This window comes from Pelodiscus sinensis, chromosome 1 (assembly GCF_052426305.1).
Source record: "Pelodiscus sinensis isolate ZL-2025 chromosome 1, ASM5242630v1, whole genome shotgun sequence".
Lineage (NCBI taxonomy): Eukaryota > Metazoa > Chordata > Testudines > Trionychidae > Pelodiscus > Pelodiscus sinensis.
The window spans coordinates 344,733,996-344,758,221 of NC_143052.1; the positions used below are offsets into that span (position 1 = coordinate 344,733,996).

The 24,226-nt window shown below is 44.0% G+C and overlaps 1 protein-coding gene across 2 annotated transcripts in view; it reads right to left on the reverse strand.

Annotated features, from left to right (window-relative positions):
- RAB6A (RAB6A, member RAS oncogene family) overlaps positions 1-24,226 on the reverse strand; it is a 100,930-nt gene that overhangs the window by 5,649 nt on the left and 71,055 nt on the right. The window contains exons 3-6 of one of the 2 annotated variants that reach the window (XM_075919572.2): positions 21,084-21,137; positions 17,164-17,269; positions 14,090-14,201; positions 13,248-13,341 (exon numbers count right to left, since the gene is read on the reverse strand). In XM_075919572.2, coding sequence (XP_075775687.1) covers positions 13,248-13,341; positions 14,090-14,201; positions 17,164-17,269; positions 21,084-21,137 — 366 coding nt within the window. Of the gene's footprint in view, positions 1-13,247; positions 13,342-14,089; positions 14,202-17,163; positions 17,270-17,334; positions 17,441-21,083; positions 21,138-24,226 lie in introns of both variants that reach the window. The other variant, XM_075919573.2, reaches the window with a different exon arrangement.

A 24,226-nucleotide genomic window follows, 5' to 3' on the forward strand; every position in this document is an offset into this window, starting at 1 on the left:
GTAAGTCCCCCACTGGCCCCAGGCTCCATGCCGCGTTTCAGTCTGCTCCATGCTGCACGGCACTTCCACCTTTGAAATGTAGCAACAGCCCAGCAGGCTCTTGCTACATTTCAAAGCAGAAGTGTCCTTATCGATTAATCGAATAGTTGTTGGAATTCCATCGACTATTTGATTAATCTAATTTTAACACCTACAGAGAACCAGCCACATCAAGTAGATGCAACTTCATAGTCTTCCACAGCACCATTCCGCATTTGCCAATGCCTCTGGGAATTATGTACAGACTTGAGTACGATCCTCCGAGTGTTAGAAGAGGGGATGCAAGAAAGTATCTGTTCTTCCCTCTTTTCTGTAGTCCCTGAAAAACTCTTTCAACAGCAGAGGATCGGTGCTGTGCTACTGTACACAATACATGCCCAGTAGTAGGTATAGGAACGAAGCTGTCACACACACCTGAGTTAAACTTTCACAAGATTCATACTGAGCTTACCATGTACGATATGCCTATGTGCTGAGAGGCACCATGAACACTGGACTGGGAGATTCCAGGTGCTTTGGGAGTTTTGCAGTCAGTTGGCTGAGCACATACATGCAGCTGCTGCAGAGATGCAACAAGCTATAACCTTGCTACAGAAACAGACAGCAAGCGTCCAAACCCTATGGTCACCGCGTCAGCTGTGCCCGCTATTCTTTCATTGATCTTCTTGGATAACCCCAAGCTCCCCAATAACCCAGCTTATCTAGGACACTGAAGAACTTCAAAAGCTACTTTCAGACATCTGGGGTGAACCTGTTCATACAATTAATTTACCGCCTGGAATCAATGCTAAAATGAAATTCACTAAGACATTGTTGGCATGATCAACGATGCAGATGTTGCTGAAATTAAAAGAGACCATGCCTACATGTAACAGAGTTGAGGGGTTGGTCTTCCCTGGGCAGACCTACATACAGTTTGGAATCTGACCTATGTTCATTTGTCATTACTAGTCATTACTAATTCGGTAGCTGTTTCAAGGTGTAAGGTCAAAACTAACAAGAGGTACAACAGAGGCATCAGCAAAGCAGGTTTCCCGCACAACTATCAACATCTCATCCCTCTTCTTGAGGGATCAGTGCTCATATCACATGCCCCATCAGTACTCGGTCTGTGCTGAGGGAGCTAATGATCAAATTTGCTGATGAATCCTGGTTATGTGCCACATTGTGCATCAACTAAGAAGAAGGAACCATCGCAAAAATTCCCAATCATTTTCCTTCTTTATGTCTGATCAGTTTTTAGCCAAGAAAGCCCCTATATGGGCAATGTTTTTCAGACACCTGCAGCCCATTAAGGCCTGTGGAGCTGCTTTAAAAGATTTTCCCTGGTAAGGAAGAGGGAAGGAAAAGAGTAAAGGACTAAAAGGAGGAAGCATGTTGCTGAAGGTAGGGGTAAGAGAGCGAGAGACTTGCTCAGGTACCAGAGGAAAGGCATTAGGAGGGATCATTTGGGGAAGTGGCCAGGGAAAAAGCTGCCAGATGAGTGAAAGTAATCCTATCTCTTGCTGCTACCTGGGTTCTCCCAACTCTCCCCACTCATCACAGAGTCTACCCCGAGAAGGGAGACCAATTGGGTTTTCACCCCAACTGTGGACTAGCCTGTGTTGAGTATGGCTCAGCAGGCTGTGGCCCTTGCCTGGAGAAAAAAGAAGGCTGTGTGGAGGGTCACAGCGAGTCTCTGAAACAAACACTGTCTGTCAGAAGTGCGGGACCCACAGGGCATGGTCGGAGCTTTGCCACACAAGACATGACCTGAGAACAGAACACACATATTTCATACAGGCCTTGCCTGCAATGGCTCAAGTACCAATCTGGGCTGGATGTGAATTAATGACCTAGAAGTACAAAACTTTGTATCGTGGTGCTGGTCTCCCTGTCTTCCTGCAATTCCCCAGAGCCATCCAGTCAGAACAACCTCTTTGAAATATTTAACTGACTTCTTGTACACCAGCTGCAATAAAAAGCAGCCACTGACAAGAAATACTGACAAAACACATCAGCTTCTCAGATGCTTAAACATACTGTGCATCAGTGGTGAATGGGGGACAGACAAAAAAGTCTATAGGATAAATGCCTGTTCTTCCCAAGTGTGAATGGAAGGATTTGCTGACCAGGGAATAATTAAACCAATTTAGCATGACAATGTACAGAGGAGAACTAGACTTAAGTATCTGGCCAGCCTGAGTTCTGGTATCAAGACATTGTATAAGTTGGTCAATTTCTCACTTCTACCTCACATCTGTTATCCCAACTTTGCTTCCCAAAATACAATCTTGTCAGCATACTTCATGCATAATTGTTAGAAAAAGCAGCACTGCCTCCAATGTATTTTTCAATACAGCATTTTTTAAACTAGAAAGATATTGGCACTTTGCCTAGGTCAAAGGAAGAAGTCGGGGAGAAAAAGTTTCCCTCTTTCCCAATTGGTCAGCAGGACTTTCATGGCCATTATGATAAAATCACGTACAGGCATTCCTGCCAACCCCTTTCCTTTTACTTATATTTAAAGAAGGATTTGGATGGCGCTCTCAATATAAAATTGATCATCCTCTTGAAAGGGCAAGATCTTTATAGTCAGTGATCCAAGCAGTTGCTTAAGATTCCATCTCTAAATCCACTAGAAATCTTAAGAGTCTAGTGGTATATTTGTGCCCATTGCTCTTCCAGAGCTGAAATGCCTTATTCTCTTTTGGTAGCGACTTTAGGATAAGCCAAAACACGTGGTCACATGTTACTGGCCGTATCTGAATTCCCTCTATCAGCTTAGCCTGTCCTTCCTACCATTGCATGTAGGTAGCATTCACTACCCAAGTTATTCAGATTTTACATTTAAGGCACAATGTGCTTTTTCAGTTGGGTCCTATTAATGAATGCTCTCCTCCAGCCAGGAATGCTTCATGTCTGACCTCTGGATGGAGCAATCTTTCCTATAAAATAATCTAGCTTTGTCCAGGGCAGGATTCTTTCATCATCACATTGCAACACCAATGGACATGGAGCTCATATCCGGCAACTCTTGCAAAAGTCTCTCATCAGGCATGTCCCATTCCTTGGAGAGGTGGCAACCTTCCCACTCCTGTGAAAGAATCTTTTGAAGCATCCCTCTCCAGTCTTGTGGCCTCTGCAGGGCCAGATCTCTGCTGAAAGAAATCCTGCAGGTCTGTCTCAAACGCAGCAAATGTGGGTTTTAGAAGCTGAAAGAGTCATATCTAAAAATTTTGCATAAGAAAAACTGAGCAGATAGAAAGATCATCAGGGCACGGAAATTGTCTTTAAAGCACCATGAACATTTATGGTGAATGTACAAATAATAATAAAACTGAGCTGCAGGGCAATGTAAGCCCAAGGATCATTTAATTCTATTCAAAAGACATTTATACACTACGGTATGCTAGAACAAAATTTGGTTTTGCTAGGCATTGAGAGATATGGAACCAGGTATAAGCTCACCTGCTATTTCTGAGGCAAACAAGATGGAAGGATGAAGGAAGGAGCTGAGGACCCAGGCTAGCTCAGCATCCAACATGCTGTAATCTTGACAATCTAGCCACTTCTTCCAAACCCTAAAGATGAGCTGAGTGTCTGAAAGTCTGACCCAACTGTGGTTGTGGGTCTCTTTAGAAAATCTGGCCCGAACACAAAACACTCTAGAAAGGACACCGAAACAGCTGCTAGTGTCTCAGCGCTATCAGACTTCTTGTATGTTACTGGGAAAATCACAGAAACTTTCTGTGCCACAGTTTTTAGAAGGATCCCTTTCTCACTATGTCTTCTGTTGATCTGCATAAAGTGCTTTGGGATCCCTGGGAAAACGGTTACAGAAGTACGGAACGTGAGTCCTCTTCTCCACGCTAGGAATGTTAAAATTAGATTAGTCAACTAATCAAATAGCCGATGGAATTTCCATCGACTATTCAATTAGTCAATAAAGGCACTTCCGCTGTGAAATGTACTAAGAGCCTGCCCGGCTGTTGCTACATTTCAAAGGCAGAAGTGCCATGCGGCTGGCATTCCACCTTTGAAATGTACCAGAGTCCCAACAGGGGCTCTTATACATTTAAGACACTGAAATGCTGCATGGAGCCTGGGCTCCCACTGGCCCCAGGCTCCATGCGGCGCTTCCGCTTTGAAATGTACAAGATCCCTTGCTGGGACACCTGTACATTTCAAAGGCGGAACACTGCCGCTGTGCCCCTGCCCCCTCCCACAGAGCTGGGGGGAGCAAGATTTTAAGCTGATCCTCACCCCCCAAGCATCCCCTCCTCCTCCTGATAGAGGTAGCAAGACATGGGGAGCGACTAATCTACTAGTCAATTAGCTGCTCACATCCCTACTCCACACCGTCTCTTCTAGCGATATTCACCAGCACCTACAGTCAAGGTCACAAACTCAGTCAAAAATTAACATTTTTAAAAAGAAAATCTGTTGATAGGAACTGATTAGATTATGGCATTTAAAGCCAGCTGTTGACAGGAAGGATAAGTGTAATACAGCAATCCCTTCTTTATAGTCTGGCAAGGCACAAAAATTATGCCTTTCCCTGGATTTTCAACAAACATTACTGGACTAAAAAAGGGAATTGGCAGCTAAGAAAATCCACTCTCTTTTATGAGCCATGTGCTTATCAGCCAGAGCATGTGTGAATAAATCCAATTAGGGAAAGTATGATGGCTAGAAAGCAGCTTTGTACCCGGAGACCTTATTCCTTCACAGTAGCTTCAAGTACCCACACCAGCAGCCAGTGTATTTTATCTCACTGACTTAGGAATTTCACAGGCAGCTGCATACACTTGACACCTTTCGAAGGCAGGGGGTGAAACACAGGAGTACGAAAAAGCAATAGGCACAAGGAGAATCTCTCACCAGGAAGTTTTTACATCTCATTCTGCTACAACAGACTGATGGGTCACTCCTCCTCCAATTACATTAGGCAGGAGAACAGCCAGTTCAGGAGAGTCAAGATACCCCACCACTTCTGTGCCAGCTAATCGATTCAACCCAGCTGGAGATCTAACACCTTAGAATATCATAAGGAAATCAGATTAAAATGGACTTCTCTACTTCTCTTCTAACCAGGGACTCACACCCCTTTCCATATCCAACCCTTCTCTCCCTGGTTGCTGAATGAACAGGGAAGGAGAGATAGGATGGTCACCATCCTAGGAGAGAACCCATGCACAAGAGCTGAGAGAAAGGAGTCTGCCCCTAGGGAATAGTGATTAGGAAGAAGTCTCATTCTACAGCAGAGGTGGACAATAATTTTTCAAGGGGGCTACTTCACAAATTTCTGAAGTGGTCCTGAAAAGGGTGGGATCTCAGGTGGAAGGAGTGGAGTCAGGAGACTTCTTATGCTCCCCTGTCCACAGACCTGATTGGTATGGGGTTCGGAGAGTGTGTGAAGTCTTCTCCCCATCACATGTCTAGAGAATTGCCAGCTGTTTTTAAAACAGTTGGCAGTTCCCTGTAGGCACCATAGTGGGAGGAGACTTCATGTACTCCCCCTGACCCCAGGCCAATCAGGACCTGGGAGTGAGGGGAGCAGTGAAGTCTCTTGCTCCCTGCCCCCACCCTGCCAGGGATGCATGGCAGCTAGAAAGAACAGCCAGCTGTTTTAAAACAGCTGGTGGTTCCCTCTGATGCTGCACGCCCCTTGCAGCGAAGGGAGAGTTTGTGCGCTCCCCCATCCCCAGATCTCAATTGGCCTGGGGGTGTGGGAGAGGCAGGGCAGCCAGCCCATGGAGGCTCATTTGCCCACCCCTGTTCTACAGGGACAGTAATTGGAGACAGATAGCAATTCTTCCCCATTAGCTGCAGACAAAAAACAAATGGAGGAGAGAACATGTCAAACTCTTAAGACTTGGTCCTTCTATCTACAGAACAGTGTTACTTCATGGGACTGTGGTTCTTGGACTACTGCTATGAGAAATCCATCCTGTCATGTGCCACATCAAGTGATGCCACATTCAGCCTGCTGTTCTTTAACACCACATGTAAAACATACCAGATAGCTGCTATAAGAGTTCTTCTAAGACCCCCCCCTTCTCACGACCCAACAGAGTGAACCCTAATACACTAAGGGCTCAGTTGGCTTATTGATTTGTAAGATTCTGAGACACACCCTGCATAGCATGAATCTCAAAGCCTTTCATAGCCCTGTTTTGGCCAATAAATACAATAAAGAGAATTTTTGCAGAAAGGCAGAACTGTAAAGTAAATCTAAAAGCAATCCAGCTTTCCCTTAATCCTGAAGTGACCCCTTGAACCTACAAGAAACTTGAGGGACTTTGCTAAAACTTACTTAGAGAAATTCTAGGTCAGCAGAAGGTACAACTTTGCTCGGATGTAACTACCTTAACCGTAGGAAGCAACCCTACCAACTTTCTAATATACTACTGGATGAGACCATGCCTCGTAACAGAAGTGTGTCTGAAAAGCTGCTCACAGCATCTCCAATTTAACTTCAAGTATTCTTCTTTTTCAAGCCAGGAGCACCACATGCATAAGGCGTACAGCTCAGATTTTTAAAAATAATTTAATAGCCTGGATTCCATTGATATTAACAGGTGTTAGATGCCTACATGCCTTTACAAATCTGCAGCTGCATATTTGGAGAGGGCCCTGAACCAACAGATCTGGGAGCAGAATAGAAGCCTGCGAGAAACACTGACATGTACCCATCTTGGTGGACTCTGTGGCTAAAAGAATGGACAAGCCTGGTTTCCTTTGTTTCTTTATTCAAGACATTCCTAGGGAGAAGATGGGTAAATGCAAATGCCAGGTGGAACCACTAAGGCAACTAAAAATGCCTCACATGCTCAGGTTTCCAAGCTAATTTATCTGCTGATGCAAACCTTTTCCACCTATTTGACTACAAGGTGAAACCAGGTGGTCAAGTGAGTCCTTGTTTTGAACTTGACTAAGTGCTGTTGAGCCAGAGGCCATGCTCAGGTCCAGAGAACCCAGTCTTCTTCATCTCCTCTGGCCAACAAGGAAGGGAGCTCAGTGCCAGAGAACAGCCAGGAGATGTGGGAGCTGCACAGCATGCCAGTGGCACACTCTAGAGCAGGAGCGGGCAATAATTTTTGACAGTGGATCACTCCCAAGGTTTTGGAAAGTGGTTGAGGGCCGCACTCTTTCATGGTATTAATGAAGGAGATGCGGGGTCTAGGATGGAGGTCGGGTGCAAAAGGGAGCTTGGGGTAAGGGACTGGGGTGCAGGAGGGAGACTGGAGTCTGGGAGGGAGTTTGGGTGAAGGAGGCAGTTGTGACCTAGGGCAGGGGACTGAAGTGCAGGGGTTTGGGATGTGACCTAGGGTAGGAGGGTATTGTCATCTGGGGCAGGAAATTGGAATGCCAGATCTGGGAGGGGGAATGGCTGTAAGAGGGGGAGAGGGTTTGGGTATGTTGGGGGGAGGGGGGAGAGAAGACAGAGGGTTGGGGCAGGAAAGGGCTGGGATGCCAGAAGCAGGCTGTAGCCAAGAGACTTACCTGCCAGCTGCCAAACTAGCATGCCTGCCTAACTTAAAACATTTCCCAGCCAGCCAGCCAACCTGCATGCCTGGCCATGTGATTCATTGAATAACTTAGTCAAGGAGAGGAGGTGTGGTTCTTTGTGGCCGCCTGTTATTCCAACAAGCAGCTCCCGCTGACCAGTTTCTGGCCAAAAACCGGCCAATGGGATTGTGCTGGGGGCAGGGCAGCTCCTGAACCTTCCCGCTCCAGTTTTAAAACAGAAATGGAGCCCTGCAGTCCTGTTTCTGCATGGCACGTGGGGCTTCAGGGCAAGCAGGGGAGTCTGTTTGGGGCTCCCCGCTGCCTCGGTGTGCCAAATCCGGTGGCTTGGTGGGCCAGATTCAGCCCATGTGTTGTTTTTTGTCCAGGCCTGCTTGAGAGCAAGCAATCCTCTTAGCTGCACGATGGGTGAAATAAGCCCAGGCTCTGCCCTTTTTCCATCTCTTCTCTGCTTGCCAGCAACACAGAATAATGAACAAGAGGCCAAAAAACAAAGGAGATTACACGAGGGCAAGGGCTAGCACAGGAGCAATGGAAGAGTCAAGTGCTGGGGCTGCTGTCTCCTGCCTGATGTCATTATCCTACCATTTACCCTGGAAGAATAAGAGATTAAGTTTCCTGAATGCTATATTTCAAGAACTGTTTCAAAACATAAGGGCAAATACAACTTATGAACCCCCTGTAGAGGTTTGTAAGACATCTATCACCCTATCCATGTACTGAGAACACACAAGTTAGACAGCATTAAAATTCAGTATGACTGATGTGATACCCTACTCTTGACAACCAGAGGCTAATGATTATGACCAATAAGTTTAGGAGAGCTTCCAAAATATTTTCTTCTCACACCTATTCTAAAATACATTATGTTTGGGCCACCTGTCCCTTCTAGTCACTTGCTCCACCAGTAATCAATCAATCAATCAATCTATCCATATATATTATATAAAATAGCGACACTGGAATTCATGGCGTCTCACTGTGAGGTATATCCTGGAGAGAAGGGATAAAAGTACTCAGTCTGTGGAGTGCTACATGTAAGACCGTAATGAATAAAAGCAAGTGCCCACAATAAATTTCAGGGATTTGAAAATAACAAGATGACCTACCTAACCTGCCATTCCATTCACTCCTACCACGTCGGAGTCCTGGTTGATTATAGGATGACTATGAGCTGCCACTGTGACATGGCCGTGAAAAAGGCTAATACAGTCTTGGGATGTATTAGGCGAGGTATTTCCAGTAGGGATAAGGAGGTGTTAGTGCCATTACACAAGGCATTGGTGAGACCCCATTTGGAATACTGTGTGCAGTTCTGGTCTCCCATGTTTAAGAAGGATGAATTCAAACTGGAACAGGTACAAAGAAGGGCCATTAGGATGATCCGAGGAATGGAAAACCTGTCTTATGAAAGGAGACTCAAGGAGCTTGGCTTGTTTACCTTAATCAAAAGAAGGCTGAGGAGGGACATGATTGCTCTTTTTAAATATATTAGAGGGATAAATACCAGGAAAGGAGAGGAATTATTTAAGCTTAATACCAATGTGGGCACAAGAACAAATGGATAAACTGGCTAGTAGGAAGTTTAGACTTGAGATTAGACGAAGGTTTCTAGCCATTAGAGGAGTGAGGATTTGGAACGGCCTTCCAAGGGAAGTAGTGGGGGCAAAAGATCTATCTGGTTTCAAGATTAAACTAGATGGGTTTATGAAGGGGATGGTTTGATGAGATAACATGATCTTGGTAACTAATTGACCATTCATTATAGTGGTAAATAGGTCAATGGAGGGATGATAGGAATTACTCTGGAGAACTTCCTGGGTGTCTGGCTGGTGAGCCTTGCCCACATGCTCAGGGTTTAGCTGATCACCATATTTGGGGTCGGGAAGGAATTTTCCTCCAGGGTAGATTGGCAGAGGCCCTGGAGATTTTTTGCCTTCCTCTGTTGCATGGGGCACAGATCACAGCTGGAGGATTCTCTGCATCTTGGGGTCTTCAAACTATCTGAAGGCTTCAATATCTGAGATATAGGTGAGAGGATTATTCTAGGAGGGGGTGGGTGAGATTCTGTGGCCTGAATTGTGCAGGGGGTCAGACTAGATGATCATAATGGTCCCTTCTGACCTTAGAGTCTATGAGTCGACAAAGATTAGTTAACATGCCCTAATCACTGCAATTGGCCACCATGTTATGTACAAAACCTTGCACTAAACCTACTACTAACAATCTGTGAAATTCTTTACTTCAACCTTGATATCAGTACTGACTGACTTAGAATTTTACATAAAAGCAGTTCATGCACCCCCCTCCCCCAAAATATGCATTTCAGGACTACAGTTAATTTAACACTTGAATCAGCTTTCTGTATGAAGATGAAGTTACACAGTAATTATTCTTCAGAGCTAGCTCATATCACATTATTATGAACAGAAGTTATCAGCCATGGGAAGGTCAACCTTGATTGGCTCCATTCATATAGTCTTAATAAATATGGTGACTTATGCAAAAGGTCATAGGGATTGCACCCATTGTAAAGTGCTATTCATAACCTTTCCTGTTCTGTCTGGGGAAGAATATCTTTGGTACATCAGTAAGATAAATCCGAGATCACTCACTGAAAGCAGCAACAAAGAAAATGGAAAACCGAATGACTAATGCCATTTCTCATCTCTGCCCTCTTGATACTTGCTCCAGCAAGCTATTTATTAGACCTTAAAGCAATGTTTCTAGGCTTACTTTGTTGACACAGCCCAGCAACTCTGATTGTCTAGAGGATTCTAAAAATCTAAATCCTATCTGCTTTACAAAGATCAAAACCCACAGAAAGAACAATTCCTCCTACATTTGCGTCAAGTGCCCCTCAGAGTGCACTTGTTTCTACAAACCTTACTCGTAGCTAGAGCTCACTTAAGCTTTCCTTTGTCCATTTCCACATGAAGATTTGACAGGTATATGAATTATTAATCAGTTATATTATGATGGCACCCAATGCCATGTAATAGCCTCCAGTGATTTAAAACCATCCCTGTGATCTGCTGAATACAATGCTAAATCTGCTGCATCCAAAAATCTTTAGTTTATTCAATAGTTAAAGAAGAACATCCCATTGATGATCCTTTGAATCTTCTTTTTCAGAAAACCGAGAAAACAGAACAAAAATTGTATTCTAGGTCTAGCGAAAAATTAGCTTTACATGGTGTTTTGCAATAAGAAATTAAAGGCATTTGACTGAACAGAACATTTGATAAGTTTCTTCAAATTTTCTTTCAGGGATGGGGCCACAACTATAGAAATAGCTTCTTTGCATTGAAAATCCCATCAGTGAAGTTCCTGAACAACCCAAAAAGCTAAAGTTTGCCCTCACATAATGAATTAAATGGGATCTGACACTACCTTGGGCTAGGTCTAGACTAGAAAGAAGATATGCAAGGAATTTGCATGTCTTCTTCCAATCTCACTTTCGAAAGCAGAGCTCTTCCTCAAAAAATGAGGTTTACATGGCTTTTCAAAAAAAGGGGAGGTTTGCCGAAAAAACAGTGTCCAGACTACTTTCACTTTCAAAAGCTCTGCTTTCAAAAGTGAGATTGGAAGATATGCAAATTCCCACAGAATTTGCATATCCTCTTTCGAAACTTCAGTGTAGTCTACACAAGCCCTTGAGATGACATATACTGTGCTTACCTCACTACATGCATATTTTAGTTGCACCTTCTTCATGTGAGATCCAGGGCCAGAATTAAAAGACTTGTTTATCCACAGGCTTCTCTACATTATCAGAACTACATTGAGGACCCAGATGTCCCTGTCCAGTACAGTTCCAACCAATATAAAAAGCAGCATTACCTAGCTCTTGGAGACATATGTAGCCTTTCTAGCCCAGACAGGAAGTTGAAGTGATCATGAAGAGTATAACTTGGTTAAGTTCAGAGGATTTTCGCTCTTCTCTTAAAGTGTACAGAAATATGTAGTCACCACCATTCCTCATTAGAAGTGAGACCTGGATTCTCCTAAATAACCAGTTCAGAACATTCAAGCCTTCCTGTTCAGTCTTCTTTCAAGCCTCTAGTTGGAAGCCAAGCTCTGTTTGCAGGCCCCTGGATGGTTACTTATATTCTATTTAAGTATTTTGTGTTTGGCAAGATCATGTGAAGCCAGATTTGTAATACAAGCTGAACCTCTCTTGTCCGGCACACTTGGGACCAGAGTCATGCCGAACAATGGAGTTTGCTGGACAAGGGGAGGTCAAGGCTCCCTGTCTGGCTGTTGGCTCTGCTGCCAAGTGGGGCTGTGCCCCCGGCCAGAGCTGCGTCCCCCCGGCCGGGGCTGCATCCCCCCGCTGCCGCCAGCCCTGGCCAGGACTGTGCTCTCCACCATGCTGGCCCTGCTGGGGCTGGGCTCCCCACTGCCAGCCTAGCCCAGGCTGTACTTCTGAGCCTGGCCAGCTGGGGCTCTCTGGTCTAACATTATTTGTGGTCCTCCCGGACCATGGATGTTGCCAGACCAGAGAGTCCTGGATTTTAGAGGTTCAAACTGTAACACAACTTGATTTCTTACTATGTTTTAAAATTGAAATTACGTAGCAAGCTGTAATAAGTTACCACTTGGTATGCAGGGGGGCATTTAGAATCTGACATGTTAATTTGGATACACAGTGTAAGACCAGGGTATATAATTGTGCAGTAAGAGTATACAATAGAGGTATACAACTGTTATAACATGAATTATTCTGTGCTTCATATATGAGCTACTTTTCAGTTGCATTCCTAGATATCTCAATGGGAGAGTTCTACATGTTTGAACACCTCACTGTCCAGGTCTGCTTGTCAAGCATCTCAGAGACAACAGGCAATATGAGAAATGTCAAGTCAATAAAGCAACTGTGCCACCTTCGCTATCCTTGCACTTGTCTCAGTGATCAGGAGTGTCAGTAGCCCTCTGTTCATATTCTGCAATTATGGATATTTGCCTACACAGGCAAGAAAAAAAACGTATCAGATGCAAACACACAAGGTTAGTGCTGTAGCTTTTACTGCTTAGGCTGATTAGCTATTTGCCACATGGAAAATAAATCGTCAGGAAAACAGGTAGAAAAAGCTTCATTTGGCAGTTCAGCATTTAAAAAGGCAGCAGCTCATCTCGCAACATAAAACTGAATGCTGCCACAGTTGCCACACTTCAGAAACCTTTCCCGACACGAAGTCTACCACTTGGTATCTGGAGAGGATGGGCTGATGGTTAGAGAATGATCATTCACACTTATAATGGCTTCCAAATGTGAAGCGTAATTATTCTCCACATTTTACCCAGGGTGAAATGTGGTCAGACTCACTTGTCCACAATTGCATAGCAAATCAAAGGTGATAGATCCCAGATGTCCGATGCTTTCAACCATGCCAACTAGTCTAATCAGTTTTTGAATACCCAGAGTCCTTTGGTTCCAACCCAAAGAGATCATACATTCTTTCAAATTGGGTAAATGGGATTCCAAGCATTTCTCTGTATGCGGGTCTATCAAATGACAGCTAAAAAACTCGAGCAATGCTGCCTGCAGACAGAAGAATAGATGTTCCTCTATGGACCTTAGCTAGTTTCCTTATCTTCACTACCATAGAGCATGTTGTATCCTGCCTCATCCCAGGATGTAAAACAATTACAGCAAATGGAGTGCACAGAACACACTGGCCCATGACACTTACCTGTTTTACATTGTATCCTGCTTTTGCACTAGTTTCGATGAACATTACATTCAGCTCTTTGGCTTTCCTTTCTCCCTCCTCAATAGACACTTGCCTGGGAAAGAGAACGTCATCAGAGCAAAAAGAGAGGAATATCCTGACAATTACAGATTGGGAAAACATCCTGACAGCAAGTGCATGTTTTTCCAGTTACAGTACACTTACATTAGGGATACCCACTGTAGTTATAATGACCAGGTATGCAAGGTGTGGTGAGACTGCCACTATGATCGTAAGGGCAGCTTCTACAGTGCAGTAATGGTCTAAGTATACTCCATTCTGCCTCAGCGTGTGAGGGATGAACCAAATGACCTCTCAAGATCCCTTCTTGCTTTACATTTTTATGACTGTCTGCAACAATACCCTCAGCTTTTCGGTAATAAAGTCAAGGTGGCCCATTTAAATTAGCTGGCTATCCTAAAACCTAGATTACTGAACACGAATGTTTTAAATCTAGTTTACTTCATTGATGCTCTCAATTTTTATATTTCACTCAGTTTGGTCTTTGAAGCTAGACTGGTCAATTTCACTTCCTGATTCCCGAGGACAGTGCTGGTTCTGGTTGTCACACACAATGCCATCCTGGAGGCTCACAGTCAAGCCAGCAAATGCTTAAATAACATTTCAAATTTTTTTAAATGTGAAGAAATTTCTATTTCACATTAAACTTCAGCATAATTTAAACAAACTAGATTTGGGGCCAAAAATAAAAGTATCTTTTTAAGCAGAGCTCCCAGCAAAATCAACAGCTGATTGGCCATAAGATTAAGAGAAATGTACAAAGAAGAATTATTTCTCCATACCTCTTATCTGCTAGATCTGTTTTATTTCCCACTAGCATAATAATGACATCGCTGCCCCTTTCCGTTCTGACATCATCAATCCATTTTGTGGTTTGCTGGAATGAGTTTACATCTAGTAAGGAAGAGTGGAAAAAGAGATGAGTGTTGCTATAAAATGTTCTTCACAGATCACTGTCAATATAGCCATAAATCTTGAATAAAAGCCTCACATTCTCTGGTAAGTGGTACATTAGGATAATGCAGAATCAATGGATGCAATCCTGACCCCTCTGAAGTCAATGGGAGTTTTAGTATTTATTTCACTGGGTCTTGGATTTTATCCTTTGGCTTTAAATGTACCTGCAATTGAACTTAATCTATCCAATTATGAATGGACTTTAATATCAGATTGCAAATTATGAAGAGGTTTTTTGCCATTACTTTTAAAGGACTGTTATTTTACTTTATTGAACTAAGGGCGTGTCTACCCTTCACTTCAAAGTTAAGATGACATACAGTCACCGCAGAAATGAAAGTGAAGATTCATATCCACACCATGCTCCTTTTTTCAGCAGTGTTCATCCTCACCGGAAGCTTCCACCGACTGAAGTAGGGCACTGACAGCTGGAGTTACGCTGGGGCTAACAGTTTAGAAGGGGTTGGCAGACAACAGGTGATGTAAGTAATGCAATGTCTTCACAGACAGCGTGTCACCATAATATCTCGCATAGTTGGGAGTTAAATCAATTTATTCAGCAGCTTACATCAGTAGGTGCACCATAGTAGTGTAGACACTTACACAGTTAGGTCAACATAAATTGTCTTATGTCAACGTAACTCTGTAGACCAAGCTATAGTTGAATGTATTTTATATACCGAATGGGATCGCTTTGCTATTTAATCTGTACTATTGAAGGCTTGAAAAACACTTAATATATGTATCAGTAAGGAGGCCCGACTGTTTCAAGGCTTTTAAAAAGCGTTTAATTTTGTGATCCTAGTTTTAGGTTTGTTCTCCTAGGAATATTGGGTTTATGTAATTACTAGCAACTAGTATTAGGTTGATCACTGACCTCAAAATAATTTTAGAATTGTTTACATAACCAATAAAACATAAAAGGATCCTTTGGTATTTTCTAACTAAAAACCTCCTCCAGATTCCAGCAGCTTTAGTAGAACAGTAAATGAATATCTAAGCTGCAAAACGAGATTCTAGGAAATAGGTGTAACCCGCATACCTAGTGTGGTTCACTGTCCCCATGCAGTGGCACCTAGACCACAGCAACAGATAACAGGAGACTTCTACGGCATGGGCTAAGAGCTAGCAGGCTTTATAGCTCAGAGGGTAAATGCTTCTCTATTAAGCTCCAGACGTCCCAGGTTCAAATCTACCCTGTGGCTGTTACAAGTGTGGGCTTGTCTGGGATTTCAACTGGGTCTCAGAAGCTCAGGATGCGCCCCCTCGCCTAGGGGTAGTATGTAATCCACATACCTAGTGTGGTTCATTGTTAATGCAGTGGCACCTAGACCACAGATAAGAATAAGAGACCTCTACAGAATGGGCTGAGAGTCAGCTGGCTGTAGAGGGCAGAGGCTCCTATATTAAGCTTCAGAGGTCCCAGGTTCAAATTCACCCAGTGGGGGTAACATAGGCATTAACTAATGAATATATAGTCACCTTGTTTGCAAAGCTGAGTTCCTAACAATAATATCAATTGTTGTACCATTCAATTTAGAAGTTAATGTATATCAGCTACCATCAACTAGGCATATCTGAGATGCCAAAGTATTTGTCCACACTTAAATAGGGACATTTCTGTGGTAATTCAGTTGGCCAAGTGTTGGCTTTGTAACAGTAAAGTGAAATAGTGTGCAGCTTAGGGCTTGTCTTCACTACACAGTGGATCATCATTGCAGTGATTGATTGATCCACCAATGGTCAATTTATTGCATCTGTTTAGCTGCAATAAATTGACCTCTAAGTGCTCCCCCATCAACTTCCCTAATCCAACAGGAGGAGAAGAGTAGGCCCCCTTCTTGCCCCCTGATCTTTACATGAAGAAGACACGGTGGTTAAGTACGTTGACTTCAGCTACACTAGTCACGTCTAGGACCCAGAGAGTTAAGATTTGATCACTTGTCAACAGCTTAATGGTACGAAGCTTTTCTTTAATACTTAGCAATAATCATTAGGTCAGTGGAGAAGTCCAAACTTTACAGCTAACCCTGTAATTTAAGCTCAATTTAAAAGGTTTGTTTATAACAATTAAGTTTACAAGAGAATCAGTTACTCTTGCTATAACCTAGTATTTGTGAATAAAAGGATAAGACCTTTTTGGGGATTTGGGTGGATTCAGACTATTTCATCCAGTCACTATTTATAGTGTAAAAAGCCTCTGAAGGTTTAATTCTCCTTTAACAAAATTATTGTTCTTCATAAATTTAAAAAGCCAATAAATGAGGGTTGCTCTGGCCTTTTAAATCAGTTTTGGGGTGGAGATGAGAAAGCACTAACATTTTAGTCCTCAAAAGTGTACACAACCTATTAAGAATTAAAAGTAAATGATTAAAAGGCTAAATGCTTAGTCATGGAGCTTTAAATACCAGAAAATGAAAGTGGCTGTGAAGGTAAAAAATGTGGTATGCCCCTTCCCCAACCCAGACTCAGATTTTGGGGATAATGGAGTGAAGCAAGCTGCAGTTCTCAAATGGCCTCAATGGGAAAGCTTTCATTTGAAAATTCAAAGATATGCAAGCAAGTGATGCAGGTATCTGAGAACAAGTCAGAAATGGAGATGATACCCAAAAGAAGAGCAAATGAGACAAGGCCAGCTGGTGCTTGGGGTTTTGGGACAAACCATGTGATAGGAAAGGGTCGCAAATATATTATTCAGCCAGGAAGATTCATAAATCCATTTATACATTACTACAAACAGCTGTGATCAGAAGTGTCTGCTTTAAAACTTGACTACAGTAAAGGAAACACTTTTCATGCCAGTATGAAAGACAAGCACATGACTGTGATATGACATGCAGAGCTAGAGTAAAGAACGACAGAACATAGTATTAGAAATGCAGAATTCCCCCCCACTCACTTGTGATATCATAAACAACAACTGCAACAGTGGAGTCACGAATGTAGCTAGGAATCAAGCTCCTGAACCGCTCTTGACCTGCTGTGTCCCATAATTGCAACCGTACCTAACAAAATCAGTCAAACAAGCAAGAAAAATAAGAAAAGGTCAAACCCAGTGCAATATACCTACTTGTGATATCGTAAACTACTACAGCAGCAGCAGAGTCACGGATGTAACTGGGAATGAGGCTACGGAAACGTTCCTGACCCGCAGTATCCCACAGCTGCAACCTGATCTGTGGGATGGGAGAAAATTAAAAAAAAAAAAGCCAAACTGCCACTAAAAATAAAGAGTAAATAATTTTATTTTACCGCTTTTTTAAAAAAAGCTAAATAAAAATATAACTCATGCAGGAGACTGTTTGGGACTGGAAGCAGTAGCAAACTGCTTCTTCTTCTAGCAACCCCCCCCCCCCATTCCCAATGTCTCTGAGGCCATATCTACACGTACAGCTGCCCCACTGTAGCACATCATGAAGGTGCTCTATACCAGGGGTGGGCAGTAATTTTTTTTGGGGGGGGGGGGTGTCACTCAAAAAATTTGGTAAGTGATCAAGAGTCGCACTATTCCAGGATATTACTAAAGGAGGTGTGGGGTCTGGGAGGGAGTTAGAGTAAAGGAGAAGGCTGTCACCTGGGGCAGGGATTTAGTGTGCAGGAGAGGATTCTGACATGGGGAAGGGTTGTTGTAAGGGGTGCAGGATATTTGAGGGGGGTGTGACCAGGAACAGGAATACAGTGGGCTGGGTTGTGACGAAGGGCAGAGGATTGGGGTGCAGGGTCTGAGAGGGGGTATGGGTGCAGGAGTGGGGGTGCAGAGGGTTTGGGCTGTGACCTGAGGCAAGGGTACACGAGGGGGAGCAGAGGGTTGAAAGGTGCAGAATCTGGCTACTAGGTGCTTAGAGGGCTCCTGGCCAGCAGGAGCCTCAGGCAGATTCCCTGCGTGCCATGCCACTGAACACCAGTCAAAGCAGCTGACTACAGGGTCCATGTGGTCTGTGTGCCAAGGATGTTGAAACACCACATGCAGCAGCCTGGCGACACCCAGCTGGCCCCGGATTGCATGTGGCATTTCAAAGCGTCAGCACCGCATGGAGCCCAGGGTCTGGCCCCAGGCTTCCAGCGGTGCTGCCTTTTAAGAGTTCCCTCCTCTTCCCCACTATTGTTACCTCTTTCTGAAAGAGGCAGCAAGGACGGGGGAAGCTACTAATCGACTATCCTTTCGACTAGTTCTTCACATTCCTACTGTATGCCATGTGCTGCCCCGGGGGGTGGGGGGTGAATTTGTGCACTGCCTACACCCCTAGCATGACCCAGGCAGCTCCCATTGGCTGATTTCGGCCAATAGGAGCTGTAAAACTGGGCTGGGGGAAAGGGCAACACACAGAGCACCCCCCCAGTAGGAGCTCGTGGTGTGCAAAGAGCACATGGTCCCCACAGCCAGCCACTTTGAGTGGCATGCTGAAGGCAGAGAGCCTGCCCATGGCTCCCACTAGGCCACGGGATGGTGGGGGACTAGATTCAGTGGTGTGCTAGGCTGTAGTTTACCATCCCCCACTCTATGCTGACAGGAAAGGACTCCGTCACTGGAATAAAAGCAGCTCCCTTCCTCCCCCACAATTCCCACAAACAGCATAAGCTATATCAGTGAGAAAATTTGCTCTGTGATATGGCACGGTGCACACTAGACTCATGTAACTTATGTCATGGGAGTGGGGGACGGCGGTGGCATATTCGCACCCTGAGCAACATAAGTTGCATCAATATAGGTGGTCATGTAAGACAGGCTAAGCTAGTGTATTCTTTGCTTAAACTGATGTGGACAGGAGTCCAGAGGAATCTATATGTTACCTTCTCTGCCCACCCTCTTTATATGTCAAAAGCCCCCTTCTGCTTCTTGCACTTAGAAAGGTTGGAGACCACTGCTCTAGATCACTTTTTGAATTTAAGTGCAATGTAAGATCTACCTCAAACCCGAATACCCTTGCCCCTTCATGCCCCTTCTCCAAGGCCTTGCCCCTGCACTCTCTGTCCTCTCTTCCTCCCACCCTTTCACCAGGCAGGGGCAGAGGGTTGGGGCACAGGCTCTGGTCTTGGGCTAAGGGATTTGGAGTTTACGGAGGCTCTGAGCTGAGCCTGGGGCAGAGAATTGGTGTGGGTGGGTGTGGGGGGGTTCAGGGTCTCTAAAGGAGTTTAGTTCCAGGGGGCTCAAGTCTAGGACAGGGCCTTTGGGTGCAGAAGGGGGTTCATGACTGGGGCAGGGGCTCAGAGCTGGCTCCAGCTGGACACTGCTTACCTCAGGTGGCTCTTGGGTGGTGGTGCAGTGGGACTAAGGCAGGCTCACCCCTGCCCTGGCCCTGCACTCCTTTCAAAAGCTGCCAGCGAACTCCCTGCATCCCAAGCCCTGTTGTGTTGGACCTCCCCCACCCCCCGTTCTCTGGTGATAGAATACAGGGTAAAAGAGGGGGCACCCTGACATCAGTGCCCCCTCCTCTCCCTTCCCTGCTCTGTGCTGCAAGCAGGAGGCTCCCAGGGGAACAGGGAGCTCCAAGGCAAAGGGAGGGAGATGCGCAGCAGTGTGGGGAGGGGCAGCTGAAGTGCTGCGCTTTGTAGCTCTTGGCCAAACCAGTGACGATCCCCTGTCAGAGGCTCCAAGATCTACCAGTAGATCCCAATCTACTGGTTGGTGACCACTGTTCTAGAGGGTAGGCAACAAGAAGGCTGAGTTTTCCAGACAGACCAGGTGGACAGGAAACCTGAGGCATGTGCCAAACTGCAGATCCACCCACAGAAGGCATGCGTGCTCTTCTGCCATTCTTCTTGGGGCCCAAGTGCATAACTACCACAGGGGCCTGTGTGACAAGGGATCTGGAAGAACAAAATTTAAGACCCCTTCTAAATGTGAGTCTTCGGCTGCTGCCAAGCCACTGGAGAGTCTACTAACATGCTTTTTCAAGAAGGATGAATGCTAGTCATTCAGCTGCATGTACAGTTTAGCCATAATGGAAAGTAACAGAGAAACATTGATAAGGATGAAATTCTCTTACCACTTAGATTCTGAAAGAAAATACAAGATACTCTATAAACCAGTAGACATATAATATAAAGACAAACATCTAAGGGCCTCAACTGCTTTAGAAAAAGCATGCTAATTTGTCACATCATTTAAAACGCAATCTCATTTATTGAGAGTTTCCCCAATACCACCAGCTTGTGCAGAGCAATACAATTTGTGTTCTACAAATACATATCTCCATTGCAGTATTCTTAATTAAGGACGAGAGCTAATTCTGGAGCATGGCAATAATTTCTGTGGAACATTGGCTTAATTTCAGAGATGGTACTGTGCTAAACAAAATAAACATGCAGAAATTTATGTGTTTATATTTATTCTATTGCAAAATTACACCTTTAAATCCTGATGAGTTGGGGTACAAACTGGCATCTTTAGTCATAATCCAATTTATATGCAGTCCCCAGCCACACATTAGGAATTTTTGGGGGTGCCCCTTCTCTAACCCCACACCTGATAGACTCTTTAAAACCTACACCCAGCCATGCACATTTTTCCTCCTTTACTCCCCAAATTCTGCATCACACTGACCATTCAAATCAGGAATGAATGAATATGGCCTGTTTCAAAACTTGTGAAAAACATCGAGAGGAGAGCGCTTGTTTCCCTACATCCCTGGTTGCCTGGACAATCAAGCAAGGGACCAAGCCTGAATCAGACATGGATCTTCTATACTGTACCAGGATGGGTTATTCCTAAACCTCTACGGCACTTCAAACTCTGTAGCATGCTCACATTATGACGTATACCAAGAATAGCAGATTCTTTCCAAGTGACTACAGAAAACCATGTGAAATCTTACTCACTGTTCGATCCTCCAGGTACATGGTTTTTGATAAAAAGTCAATGCCAATTGTTGCCTGTAAAAAAAATTTTAAATCACATTTCAGTATAAACAAACAGGTGTAATCTGTTTCTCTCAATTGTAAATATTAGTCATGGCAGACTAGCTCTAACACAAACTGAACTGAGGGCCATGGTCATGGAAGGAATTTGTAAACAAGGTACAGATTAGGCTTTTTCCACTTTAAGACTCAAGCTTCTTAAGTAGATACCTAAATAAGGAGAAAGAAATATTGGCAAAATTATGACCATTAGTAGCGCAAGATTTCAGCATAAAAAAGGGCACAATTTTAATTAAGTAAACCACAGTTTGTGCACAACTTTGGTAATTTACGCCATAGACACAAATACTGCAGTAGGTGTTTTTTTTTTATGCCTTTAGACCAGTGTTTCTTAAACTGTGTTCTGTAGTGAGGTGTGCCGTGGAGAACAGAGTTCAAAATGGCCACCCTTAAGGGGCCAGGCAACCTTCCCCCCCCACGCCTATTTTTCTTTTTTGCTCAATAACTTTTCCCCCACCTTTTTTTTTTTTTGGCTCTACAAAAAATCCTTGGTGTTCTTCATAAAAAAATTGTTTGATGTTCCTCAATCTTAAAAAGTTTAAGAAACACTGTTTTAGACATTAGTGGAGCTTAGCAATAGAAATTGACAGAAGCTTAACCAAAATGGGGGAAGAGAGAACAGTGTTAAAAATAGCCCTTGTAACACTGATTTCAAGTCCTGACTCTCTTGATGATGCTGTGTTGAATATTCTGTGCAGGATGGGGAACTCAGTGTTGCAGGTGTCTGACTGACCTGCGACCCAGGCTACTAACACTGGATATGGCTTTAACAGAATGATCCTTGATGTGGCAGTGCCATTAAACAATATCAGTGAAGCCTAGAAGATGAGCAATGTCCCAGCAACCTGGTATTAGATTAAACAAAATCATGAAGGGTCTAATCTTCCCCAAATTGGTGTAAGAAGGCTTGATCCTAAAAATCACAGGAACCCACAATCCCCAAAATGCTCCTGTACCACAGTACAGTTCTACAGTATACAAAACCAGCTGCATAAAGAAACTGACTAGCACTCCATGATCCAACTCAGTTTCCCTCTGCAGACTGTTTGGTGCACAAATTGATCCAGCTGGAGCCACAGTAAAGACAAAATCCTGGTGACCAGCATAGTTTTTACAACTGATTTTGTTAAAAAAAAAGAGGTTGAGTTCAAACAGAACACCAGTCACATACAACAACAGCTCAAGAGAGTCTGACTTGCAAATTTCTGGGAAATTTCCCCAGTCCAAACACTGAACAAAGAGAGGACCAGCGGTCCTGGCTGACGGATGGACTCGACGTCCCAAAGGGTTCTCTACTTATTTTTTCACTTCAATTCTTCTAGGGAAGAGGGTGGAACAATGGTTGTGTGGAATGAAGTCTTTACTTGCCCCATAAAAGAAGTATGGGGAAGGCCTTCAGTTGTAACCGTGGTAAGAAATCCAGTGCTGCGTAAACCAACGTATCTCCCCATCAAGTATGGAGATTCCTTTGTGTCCAAATTCCTCCTCGAAGCAAGTAATATCAGGTTGAAGGTTGGGTATACAGCTTGTAAGATTTTTAAGCAAAATGTCCTTTATGCATGAAAGTTTCCATCTTCATTACAACATGTCAGAGCTAGGGATGTAAAATCCTGTTTAATCAATTAATCTATTCAATGTTATATTTAACCAGTTACCTGCTTAAACAGAAGCAGGGTGGGAGATGCCCCGACCAGTCCAAGCCTGCCGTGAGTGGGGGCTGCTCTAACCAGGCTAGAGTGCCCACCACCCACAGCGCAGCCGGTTGCTCTGGCTGGACCAGGCTTGCTGCAGGCAGGGGCTGCTCTAGCACGGCCGAACTGCTGGTTAACCATAACCGGTAAGCATCACCTGCCAAGAGTTAACCTACCAATACAAATATCTATTCATAATACATGTGTAAAATCTGATATTGACACTGAGTAGAGTGCGATGAGCGAAATTTGGCCAGCTTCACAGTTCTAGCCATATTATAATAAGTGAAGTGACTGTTGAGGACAAGCAAAAATACAGGCAGTCTAGGGTTAGGTCTAAACTTGCAGTGGCACGTAGAGTAGCAAAACTCAGCTATCATGAGTCTCAACTGCAGGGTAGATAGTGAGGCGTTGCTTAGACAGCTAAAGACACATCTGAACCTTGTGGGTATATATTCTATATGCCAAAACAGAGCCTATTTTTAGCAGTGCAGTATCTTGCTGTCTCCCCTCTGCGAGAGTGTCCCCATCTCAGTGAAAGATTCTGGCATAAGGGAAAGGCTCTGGCAGGGAGAGTTGTCAGCCTTTCCCTAGTGCCTCCCCTTGAGGGAGCTTTTCTCTGGCACACGTAGCTATACCCCTCAGAGTCTGGATGCAGTCTGCCTTTCCTTGTGGCATATAGTTATGTATCTGCTACACCCTGCTGCAAGCACAGACAAGGTCCAAGAGTCTAAACTTTTAAACACAATAAAACATATCAAAGAAAGGACACAGAAGCTAGGCCTCTGTTCAAGCTCCTAACAAAAGGAAGACAGGAACTGCAAACCAACTCTGGTTCTGTCCTCATCTGCACAGGGAGGGGAAAACCAGCAGTGGATTAGCAGACTTGAAGGAGGTTTAAGACTACAAGAGTTTATTGCTTGACAAGAATAAGTGGACATGAAATTATGCTAAAGTAGAGTACGAATTAGGGATGTTTGGATACCATTTCTTTACACAGAGAGATGTTAATGTGTGAAACCAACAGAAGAAAACAGTTAAGTACCATCTCATAACTATTGTTCTTTGAGATGTGTTGTTCATGTCCATTCCAATAGTAATACAGATGTAGCTGTGTTAGTCTGGTCTAGCCGAAACAAAAAAAGACAGGACTATGCAGCACTTTAAAGACTGATCTGAGGAAGTGGGTCTGGCCCACGAAAGCTCATCACCTAATAAACCATCTTGTTAGTCTTTAAAAGGCTGCATAGTCCTGTCTCATGTCCATTCCAGTAAGGCGTGTGCGCACATACAGTAACTGAAAGATTCTTTCACTAGCAGCTAACTGTAGGGTTGGCCCAGGCAATCCATGGA